The sequence below is a fragment of the Homalodisca vitripennis genome, chromosome 5, assembly GCF_021130785.1.
Source record: "Homalodisca vitripennis isolate AUS2020 chromosome 5, UT_GWSS_2.1, whole genome shotgun sequence".
NCBI lineage: Eukaryota > Metazoa > Arthropoda > Insecta > Hemiptera > Cicadellidae > Homalodisca > Homalodisca vitripennis.
In genome coordinates this window covers 152179563-152189673 of record NC_060211.1, presented here as the reverse complement: position 1 = coordinate 152189673, position 10111 = coordinate 152179563, and the positions used below count along the sequence as shown (strand labels likewise).

General features: G+C 35.1%; 2 protein-coding genes across 3 annotated transcripts in view; both read right to left on the bottom strand.

Moving 5' to 3' along the window:
* Positions 1 to 7: 7 nt before the first annotated feature.
* LOC124363033 lies at positions 8 to 1192 on the bottom strand. Its single transcript, XM_046818096.1, has 2 exons — positions 702 to 1192; positions 8 to 529 (listed from the first exon to the last, which is right to left on the bottom strand). Exons 1-2 carry the CDS (start codon positions 1101 to 1103, stop codon positions 74 to 76), a joined length of 858 nt encoding a protein of 285 aa, XP_046674052.1. The 5' UTR covers positions 1104 to 1192; the 3' UTR covers positions 8 to 73.
* A 3111-nt stretch (positions 1193 to 4303) lies between these two features.
* The window catches only part of LOC124363032, a 47605-nt gene continuing 41797 nt past the window's right edge, over positions 4304 to 10111 (bottom strand). For both annotated transcript variants that reach the window (XM_046818095.1, XM_046818094.1), the window contains exons 7-10: positions 9280 to 9379; positions 7205 to 7465; positions 5701 to 6923; positions 4304 to 4517 (exon numbers count right to left, since the gene is read on the bottom strand). In XM_046818095.1, the coding sequence (XP_046674051.1) occupies positions 4319 to 4517; positions 5701 to 6923; positions 7205 to 7465; positions 9280 to 9379 (1783 nt within the window). In that variant the 3' untranslated portion in view covers positions 4304 to 4318. The remainder of the gene's footprint in view (positions 4518 to 5700; positions 6924 to 7204; positions 7466 to 9279; positions 9380 to 10111) is intronic.

The following is a 10111-nucleotide window of genomic DNA, read 5'->3' as shown; positions in this document are numbered from 1 at the left end:
TGAGACTTCTAATTACTATGATGACAAAGTTACACACATTTTTAGAAATTTACATGAATATTGTCTATACAACTCAGTCAATGTCATGTTCTGTGATTAGATCAGGCTCCTCACTCACTGCTAGATCAACCCAAAAGCCATGTCTGTTGGGAGGCATCAAAGGCACAAGTTTTTTAATAATGTCTTGTTTCTTTTCTTTGTTCACACCTCTGGGGCTGGTTCTTGTATTTGGTTTTGGAACTTCTCTCTTCTTCGTAAATCCTGCTTTTAAAAAGGACAATTGAAAGACTTCCCCACTGAATGATTTTCTGTAGAACATGTCAAAAGATCCTCTTTGGAAAAGAACATGTACCATTTCACTAAGATATGGACGAGGAACTTTATGCATAATTTTATACTGTGAAGAATAGTTAAATTCTGTGAAAAAGTCCTGATGCTCCATGCTCTTTACAGTAACCTTTCCAGAGTTACTAGCTTTGACAGCATCTTTGAAGTCTTCAAAATCATACATTTTTCCTTTTGACTTTATCTGAAACAATACAAAAATTTAAAAATTGAATAACTTAAGGAAAAAGAAACAAATAAAAAGCTGCGCCGAAAGTGGAAACGTAAAAGATTACTTAATTTTATAACATTTACATTATAAAAGTAGAGGTACTTGTAATATAATAGGTTCTAAATTCAAATTTATCATTGCTTACCTGTTTATTAACTTGGTGATGGAAATGGTCTGCAGACATAAATGTATGTCCTGTCTCTAGATAGTTTAAAACAATCTCATTAGCTTCAATATCATTTGAATTTACCAATCCTGTCAGGTAGGAAAACAAAGCCCAATTTTTGTTCTGGGCTGCACAATTGTCCATCCAAATGTGTATTTTTTTTGCATCTCTTTTGTGCATGATAAAAGAATTTAATGCACTCGCAATGTCCTCCTTTTTCCTACCGGAAATTCCCTCATGCCAGATGCATGCAAAAGGATCCATGGTTGGTTTTTTTCCAACAGGCACAAATGATTCATTGAAAAGGACAATTCTACGAGTAAACACTGCTTCTTTGAACTGTTCAATGTGAGGCAACATTATTACTTTCTGCAAGTCCATTGTGTAGACAACTGTACCAGAAGGCCTATAACTATCTAAATTGTCTTTATCAATTGATTTTTCATATGCTTCTCGGGCTTCAGTATATTTCTTTTTTATGATCTTTCCATTCATTGCATTCCGGACACAAAAGTTCATCGATTTGGCCATGATCTTGTTTGTGTAGATTGTACTTTTCACATCTTTCGCATTCCTCGTGGCCCAATTTTGCAAAGGAAATGTTCATTTCTGATATTACATTTCGATACAAGTCGTATGAACAATGAAAGTTTTCTTCTGCTTCGTGATCTTTCATTAATTCTTCGTGCATTTTTGCTATTGACAGTTCACAGGGCAAATATTTCCTGTTAGGAGCATGTTCTCTCCTATAATGTGATATACATGGATTGTATTTTAAAATATGATCCTTGATAATACTCCTATCCACAAGGTTATGTGGGGGGTGTCTTCCCCGTTGATCGCGTTTCGGTAAAACGCCATCAGTTGATTTGTTCAAAACATTAGTAATGAACATGTCATTGTTTTTTTTTGTAGCCGAGTGTGGATAAGAAAAATGTTTTACAAACCATCTTTCTTGCTCCGTCACTGTCTGTAAGGAAGTAAAAGAATGTTTTTTCCCCTCCTTGATTCTTCCTCTGGGTGTGTTTTCCTTTTAACTTTGCTTTTATCAATGTGCCCTAAAATAAAAACTTTTCTCTCATTTTCCTCCATAGCCCAAAAGTGTTCGTGGATTTTCATTCTTCTGTGTTCTGTAAGTTTGGTCGTGCATTTTCTTTTACATGTATTATTACATGGGGGCTGAAGTGCATGTTTATCTTTATTTTTTTCACGTTTTGATTTAATGTCTTCTTTACACCTCGGCGTAGCTCTTTTCCTCGGGTTCCCATTTTTGGTGAACCCTTTAGGAGCTTCATCTGTTTCCTCGAGCAAAGCAGCTGTATTATTATGTTCTAAGTTCGACTCTGCTGTCTCCATCTGCTGGTGTTCCTCTGTTGGCGCTACTTCTATTGGGTTGACTTGTTCAACTACAATGGCAACATTTTCTACCAAATCTGGAGCTATGTCAAACAGCACGTCGACATTCTGTAGCTGTTGTTCTTCTGCCGCTTCAGGCAATAAATCAAACAAATCTTCAATAAAATCACTGGCATTGTCTTCATTTCATTCATAGCTCTGCAAAAAGTGAAATAAATGAGTTTTTCATTAAGGCTATATTTTATATATTTTTTCATGTAGGCTATATTTTCATCCTATGCAATTTACATATTTGGTAATTCAATGAGTTATGACAGTAGTAAGATATAAATCAAACATAAAAGTTGCCTATAGACAACATTGCATAACCCTACAAAAGCTAACAAAATATGAGGCGTTGGTAGGCCTACATTCAACTAGTTCGCTTATTTATTTTATTTACTGAATTAAATAAATATATATTACCGATATATTTTAGGCTATCAGTTTGATAGGGCATAGTAGATTAAGCAAATTACCTTTTTATTATCTGTAGTTGTCGTAGACTCTTCATGTCTGATATCAACTTCTGTTAAATTAGCATAAGGCCTACTACGTGTTTCCTCATTGTTCAAGTGGACGACCATAAAAAGTGATCCGTTTTGAAGAACTGTAGGAGCGCTTGGCTGAAAAAATAATAATTTTGTAAATAATTTTTGCAGGGACCAGCAAACAAAAAGCATTTAGGCTACAGTGGCTTAATCTAGACTAATTCTGCATATTGATAAATTAAGTTTGTTTTAAAAGCTCTATTTCTAGGCCTAGGATTAAAACTATATTATGGTAGGCCTAATCAATATTGTACTTACATCTGCATTACTAGAAGTAGAGATGGCAGAGACTGTTCTACTTGCTCAAACGATGTTGATGTACTAGGCCTAGGCCTAACTGGCAAAACTTCCTTAGGGGCAGGATTGCATTTGCTGTCAGAGTTATGAACTAAAAATGCGCATCTAGAAAATGATTTCTTACACACATTACATGTATAACCCATTTTAAACCATCTGAATCAAACACTTCTTCTCAAGGTTTCAAACTCACAGTCCAATCACAAATTCAGAGCTTATAAAGAAATTCACTTCAAACCTAAACAATTTTGTTTTGAGGTTATATTACGGCTTAATCAGCTGAGGTATAATAGTTATTAGTTATTCATTTTGCGTTTTTTTATGTCATTTTACACTGTAATGTTACACTATTAACAAAGTCAAGCTTAATTGCACACGTCTCAAAAGTTAATCCAAATGGGTAACTACATGTGACGTAATAGATATTCTAAGCAAGAAAACAGTATCTGCACGAGACTAAGCAAAACAACCGTATCTGCACCGCACATACGTTTATTTTGCTTGGACATAGTAGATACGGTGTTTTGGCTTAGAAATTCAGAATTGAAGTGTAGTTACGGTATATTTCATATTGATTATCTCAAAAACTGTTGTAGATACGGTCTTTTAGCTTATTTTTTTGGATTCCTCGTTGTCAATAACATAAAAATCACCTCTAACCTCAAATTCCTTAATTTTGTCAGTTACGGTCTTTTCGCTTAGCAGGGCAGTATTGCGATTTTAAGTCCTTAATATGCTTACAGTGATGTATTTGACATGATAAGCTTGAATCGATGGTATTGATATGGCTAGTAGCAGTTGCTAGGCTGCTACTCAAGGTCATTGGAAATACAAAATTGCTCAGCAAAAGACGCAGCCAGGCTTTTGGCTGGTGGCCTTAAAGTAGATGAGATAAACAAATATTTTGTTGACATGGGATCTGGTCATGAAATAGACAGGAAAATGGTCAAGTTTTTTAAAAACAATGAAAATAATGCGCAGGAGTTAGATTGCCTACTTGGTCCTTCTCGCACATTAGTGTGCAGGAGTTAGATTGCCTACTTGGTCCTTATTGCACAGTAGTGTGCAGGAGTTAGATTGCCTACTTGGTTATTCTCGCATAGTAGGGTGCAGGAGTTAGATTGCCTACTTGGTCCTTCTTGCATAGTAGGGTGCAGGAGTTGGATTGCCCACTTGGTTATTCTCGCATAGTAGGGTGCAGGAGTTAGATTGCCCACTTGGTGTTTCTCGCGTAGTAGTGTGCGGGATTTACATCGTCCATTGATCCTCAAAGGTTTAAAATATGTTATTAACCATTTTCTAATAATTTTTAAAGTTTTTTTGTCAAAGTTGTTAGTGAAGTCTACTTATTACTTACCGGTCATATCTCATGCGACAAACAATACCCAGGATGTCAACATTGTTCTCCCCCAGCAGTTGGCTGACACCAACGCAGATGGCTATGAAACAGCCGGTGCGCCCGATGCCAGCGCTGCAATGAACGATCACCGGTCCCGCAGCCTGACCTCGTGGCAAGTCACTCCACAAAAAGTTCACAGAACCCTCTCGAGACCTACAATATAGGATGTTTTTCATGGAAAAATAAAATTTTCATTGCTACATAACTTATTTTATTTTATCAAATCACATAAACCCTAGATTAATAATTGAACTCACAATTGAGTTTAACTGTTAATAATAGATATGTAATGTTCAATAGAGTTAATACATTTATATATGTTTTTATATAAAATAAGCTGTTATTTTATTAATCTTGTTTTAACCTTTGAATCTCTAACCTCTATTTACAACAGTTTTTATATCTCTATTGTATTCTTAAACTCATTTTAACCCTAAAATTTACAACCTAAAACTTTTGTTGGTTGATTACAGTTTGTGCACCGGCAAATGATAAATACTGCTGGTTGACACAGTACACACATTCACATACAGTTTTAAACAAAACTTACAGTATACCATTGAAAAGATTAAATTCTAAGCCTTATTTTCATGCAAAAAACATCACTGACCAATATTGTATAATTTGCCTTGAAAAGATGATGAAATTGTAGTTTTGAAAGTTGCACTGAGGTTGTTATTTACCGTAAAACTACAATTGGCACTCCTGTAAACACCTAATTTTGTAGATTGACTACTTTTTAGTCAATTGAGCGTTTTTAAACACAATTTCTAGTATAAGGTTTAAAAATTGTATAAATAAGGTGTACATATGACAAGTGAGGGGTGTTCATTTGATTTGATTTGTGTAGTAATACTCAATGTTCAGATTTTTTACAGCCGGTAAAAATTTAGTCATTTTACAATTCTCAGCTTTCAATGTTGATTTGATTGTCTTGATTTTATAAGTTCTTGGAGATGGAAAAATTATTTCTTAGAAAAATTCCCGGCTTATTCCCGGTCCGTTAAATTCCCGGCTTATTCCCGGTTTCCTGGTCACCACCGGTCGGGTAGCCACCCTCTCCAGAAGCAGCACAATGGTCCTTGTAGGACTAGGTGCAATTTATAAGCTTCTTGTCCTAAGAGAACAAACAAAAAAATGTGTATTCTCTAAGGGAATCAGTGCACCTCTGCAAGAAACCAAGAACAACCTACCGTTAGGTAAATTTTTGACTACCACTTATACGGTTAACACTTCTGATTGAACTTTAGTATGTTCTAAAATAGGTTCAATTAATTAGATTAATCTACTCAATATTTAAATTACTAAAATACAAAAAAGATAAAATTAAAAGTACCTTCGACTGAGCAAGGGACTCTTGTCCAGCCACTCTCTTGGGCTGCGAGCATTGGAAGTATTTTCTGGTTCCTGGTCCTTGTCAAACCACCAGGGGCTGTCCTCCGAGCTTTGAGCCCAACCAGAACTGCCCTGGGAGCTGCGGGTCCACTGCTTGCTGCTGTCAGAGCTCCTAGGCCACCTCCTGCCCTCACTTGAGCTCTGGGTCACTGGGCTCTCTATTGATGACTGTGTCCGGTTGGGACTCTTCTCCGAGCTCGTCAGGTTTGGGCTCATAATGTCCAACCCGCCCCAGCTCAGACTATCCACAGACAGTTTCGAAGTGCTCTTATCAAAGCTGTGTGTCAAATTTGGACTTGCATCAGAGGTCCAGTTGGGACTGGATGTGCATGTGATCCCGCGGTATATCTTTTTTTCAAAACTGTCCGGAAGGTTCTCACTGGTTTCCAAAGACTTCTTCCTGTCCTCTGAAGAGACAGATTCATCTGTGGATGTCACTACTGCTTCTTGCGCAATCGTCAGTTTATCAAAATCAAAAAACTCGCTTGGAGCACTTTTCTGATCGTCAGATTTATGCGAACTACTCAAGCTTGTAGGAGCAGCTTCCACGGACCTGGAACGAATGTTCTCCAATTGGACTCTAGCTTGAACTGGACTCTTCTGTGGAAGTGAACCCACTTGAAATACATCATCATTGGAGTACAAAGACCTGTCGTAAAACGTAGGACTGTTCAACTTGTCTGCTTGTAGCACTGGCACAATTTTATATTCCATTTTCTCCGGATCAGAGGAGATCTCAACATTAATTGCTTCAATGGTCGGTTGAAAAGCAGATCCTGATTCAGAAGACTCAGTCTGGTTCAGTAAGATAAGATTATCGTCATCACTTTTCGCTGGACTCGTTCTCAATTCTTTGTCAGGCTCATCGTCTTTGAACTCCAAACGACCAAAATTGAGGACCGGACTTGTCTCTTTTAGTGATGGAGGACTTGCAGCTTCAGGACAAGGAGATAGTAAATCTGTTTGTTCTGCCTTTGCTTCATCAGACTTGACAGGTTTTGGAGAGTGAGGCCATGAAGAAGTACTCCCCCTTTGCACATCCTTGAAACGGTAGGCCTCCACATCCTTGGCCAAGCAGAGAAGAGAATGAGCGTTGGCAGGAGTTTTATGGTCAGGCCAGGAGTCGAACCAAAAGTGAGTCACTCGCTGGATCTCATCACCTTTCTGTAATAAAAAATAAATCCAATATATTAAGACCTATTATCCAATATTATAAATAAGACAATCCTTACTTTTTTAATACTTGTATACCATTAATAACATAAATAATAAGTTGATTGTTTGAGCTGCAAGAGTATAGTTTAGGAGACAGGTTTCAGGTTATTCTTGCATATGAAGAAAACAATGATTTAAGTCCACCACTTAAATATAAAAAATGCCTTGTCTATTACTGCTCACTTAACTATGAATAATACTTTCAATCTGATGACTACTCGATAGCTGACCTGCAATCCAAAGTGCCGGATGATGTAGCCATCCTTAACCACGATAGACAAAACTGTCACTGCAATGTCACCGTAGACCTCCGTGGCGCCCGGGTCGATGGGGAAGTACAGTTCGCACTTGGCGCGGTTCTTCTCCATGAGTTTGGTAATCATAACAATGACGGGAGAACGCTCCGACCAAACCATATGCCAGAAGTCTCCCACTGTGTTGGCCAGGGGCCCTTGTGTCGCTATAAACGCTTTTTCTTCTCCATCGTAGCCCTAAGAAAACATCAGCAAATCCATTACTTCAATTCTGTTCAGTAACTGTTGAGATTCGTAAACTGTTATGTCATGATAGGTGTAAAATTATTTATTCAAAACTGAAACAACAGCTAAAAATTTTTTAGAGCTTCTCATACTCAATATTCTTTCTACATTACTTAGATAACTTAATACATAAACATGTGTTCAAATTGATAATTTAATGCATATAAAAAACACTGTCATTTCATGTAAAATATCCATTAACTCATTTCTGGTTACTAATTTTCTATAAAAAGAAAAAGAACTTTAAATTACCATTTTCTTTTTACTGAAAACACTTTACCTGGTGTTAGTTCAGAAACTACTACTTTTCATAGGAAATATATCATTCAACCTTTTTTATACAAACCAAACTAAAAAGATGTCCAATTTTTATAGTAACAAATATCAAAATAAAGAAAAGCCACCTAAACAAAGATTATACTTTGTTTTATTTTAAAAATAAAAACATCTTCACGTTCTAAAGGCGTACATCATATAAGATGGATAAGTCATGGAATACTCAGACACTGGTTGCGATGAATGCAGAATACATCCTAGCATTGGTGGAGCTAGCAGGTCCTGCTCACTAAACAGATTTCTAACACTTAATGGACGTGATTAGAGCTAAAATTTGCTTCTATAACTCACCGAAGGATGGCAAGGTAGGTCACTCATAAAACATAACTAGATCGCAACATATACATTCACACTGTTTCAAGATAAATATAAAAACGTAACAGTGACATTGTTACTGTGGTTGTCTTGCAGCACGCCAATGTGACTGTTCAAAGGATTAATACCTCAATTTGTAACTAAAACCAATATTAGCAGTTTATTGTCCATACCATCCAATTTTCTTGTTGTTTACTTCCAGGTTTCATTGCTCAAATCAATGGCACTTTGCATGTTTTAATAAAAATAATGTAATATATTTAATTTTTAAATTAACTAAATAAAACTCATCAGTTTAATGTTCCACATTGTCTTGTAAAAATTTAAAAGTTGTATTTTTTAAATTTGGCGTTAAATGAAGAACTGAAAAACAATATACAATTGAATAAATATTTGATAAAAAATAATTAAAATTTTTACATTTTATTATGTAAAGAATAATTTGATGTGATTCACAAAACTACGAATTGTATTGTAGAACAAACTACACAAGTTTTTGAAAGTGTAAAAAAGGGCTTAGAGGTAGAATACAATATTACTGCAAACAAATTTTGACATACTACTTTTGACAAATAAACTGGTAATAAAAGGGTTATCAAATTACCTAATTTGTAGATAACATATTTAATTGCAATAACTAGTATAAACTTTTTCTGAGAATTAATAAGGATACAGTTTCCATTGAATTAATCAATAAAAAATACATGTAACAAAAACACGGTAATTAATATCACGTTACATGTTAAGAAATGAGCTGAGTGAACAAATACATATTTTTAGCTAGTTCAAAGAAAATAAATAAAAGCATTTACAAATGCAATCTTGTGTGAAACCAACAACAGCAGTTTATCACAAAACCAATGATGCATTCTGAACCCGAAGATAAAAAAAAACAAGTTGCAGTGAACTGATCACTGATAAGTACTCCACTTCCATTACTGAGTATAATGAACATTATTTCCACACATCAGTCATGACAAGAGTATTTCAGTTAGGATTTTAAGAGACAAATGTGTATTTACTAAGAAGTGGATTATCTCATCTTACTTAACATCTTATCCTATTTGACCTGGAGTAAATTTTAAACTTAACATTTACATTGATGTACAACTCACCCTGATGTAGTTAGCATTGATGTAGCCGGTCAAAGGATCTGAGGCAGTCTCCGTTGGGAGGTGTACCCTGGTGTTTTCATTTGGGATGATTGTCCTATATCTGAACACGTCAAAAAAAAGGGTGTAATAGATTATTTCATCCTTTTTTTTGGAATTTGGACAGAACAATGAAAAGGCATAACTCAAAAATAGGACGGGTCTAGATTGTACAAAATCTAAAAAACACAATAAACAGTGAATATGTTCATGACTTTTGAACATTTAGATAATTAGTAAAAAAATGTCTACCATATGAAAAGCACAATAAATAAAGAGGCTAAGAAACATTGTATCAAATACTCAATACATTATATTTTTATTATAAAATTTGCTACAAGCTATTACTGCGATATTCTTTATCTTTTAACTATCAAGAGTTTAGTTCTAGTTTATTTCAGAAGAGCTAAAACACATATATTATGGTCCTGCAATAACAGCTAGTAAGCTAAAGTTGACTTTTCTGATTTTTAAAATTGGTCAATTCTCTTGGTTTAGTAGAGAACCATACATAGGTTTAGTATTATAGACTAATATGATCTACATAAAACAAACACATTTTTTATATGAAACCCTGCCTATCCTGTTTAAATCTTAAAAATAAATATTTGTAATTCACACTCACAGCTTTTACTAGCCTCTTTGAAAAGGTGTGTTAAGACCTAGCTGTTTTGGTGACTGTCTTACTTTTATATTATAAGAACAAGCCTAAAATACAAATCATTTTAATCACTTATTTGTGGCTTTAGAATTTTACAAGATGTTACATGTTCAAGATACCTATTACTTTTTCTAA

Excerpts from the sequence above, each read along its gene's own strand:
- LOC124363033 (XM_046818096.1), bottom strand. The coding sequence starts at position 1,103 with ATGGACTTGCAGAAAGTAATAATGTTGCCTCACATTGAACAGTTCAAA. Across the intron at positions 530-701 it reads ATCACCAAGTTAATAAACAG|ATAAAGTCAAAAGGAAAAAT; the intron begins GTAAGCAATGAT and ends GTATTGTTTCAG.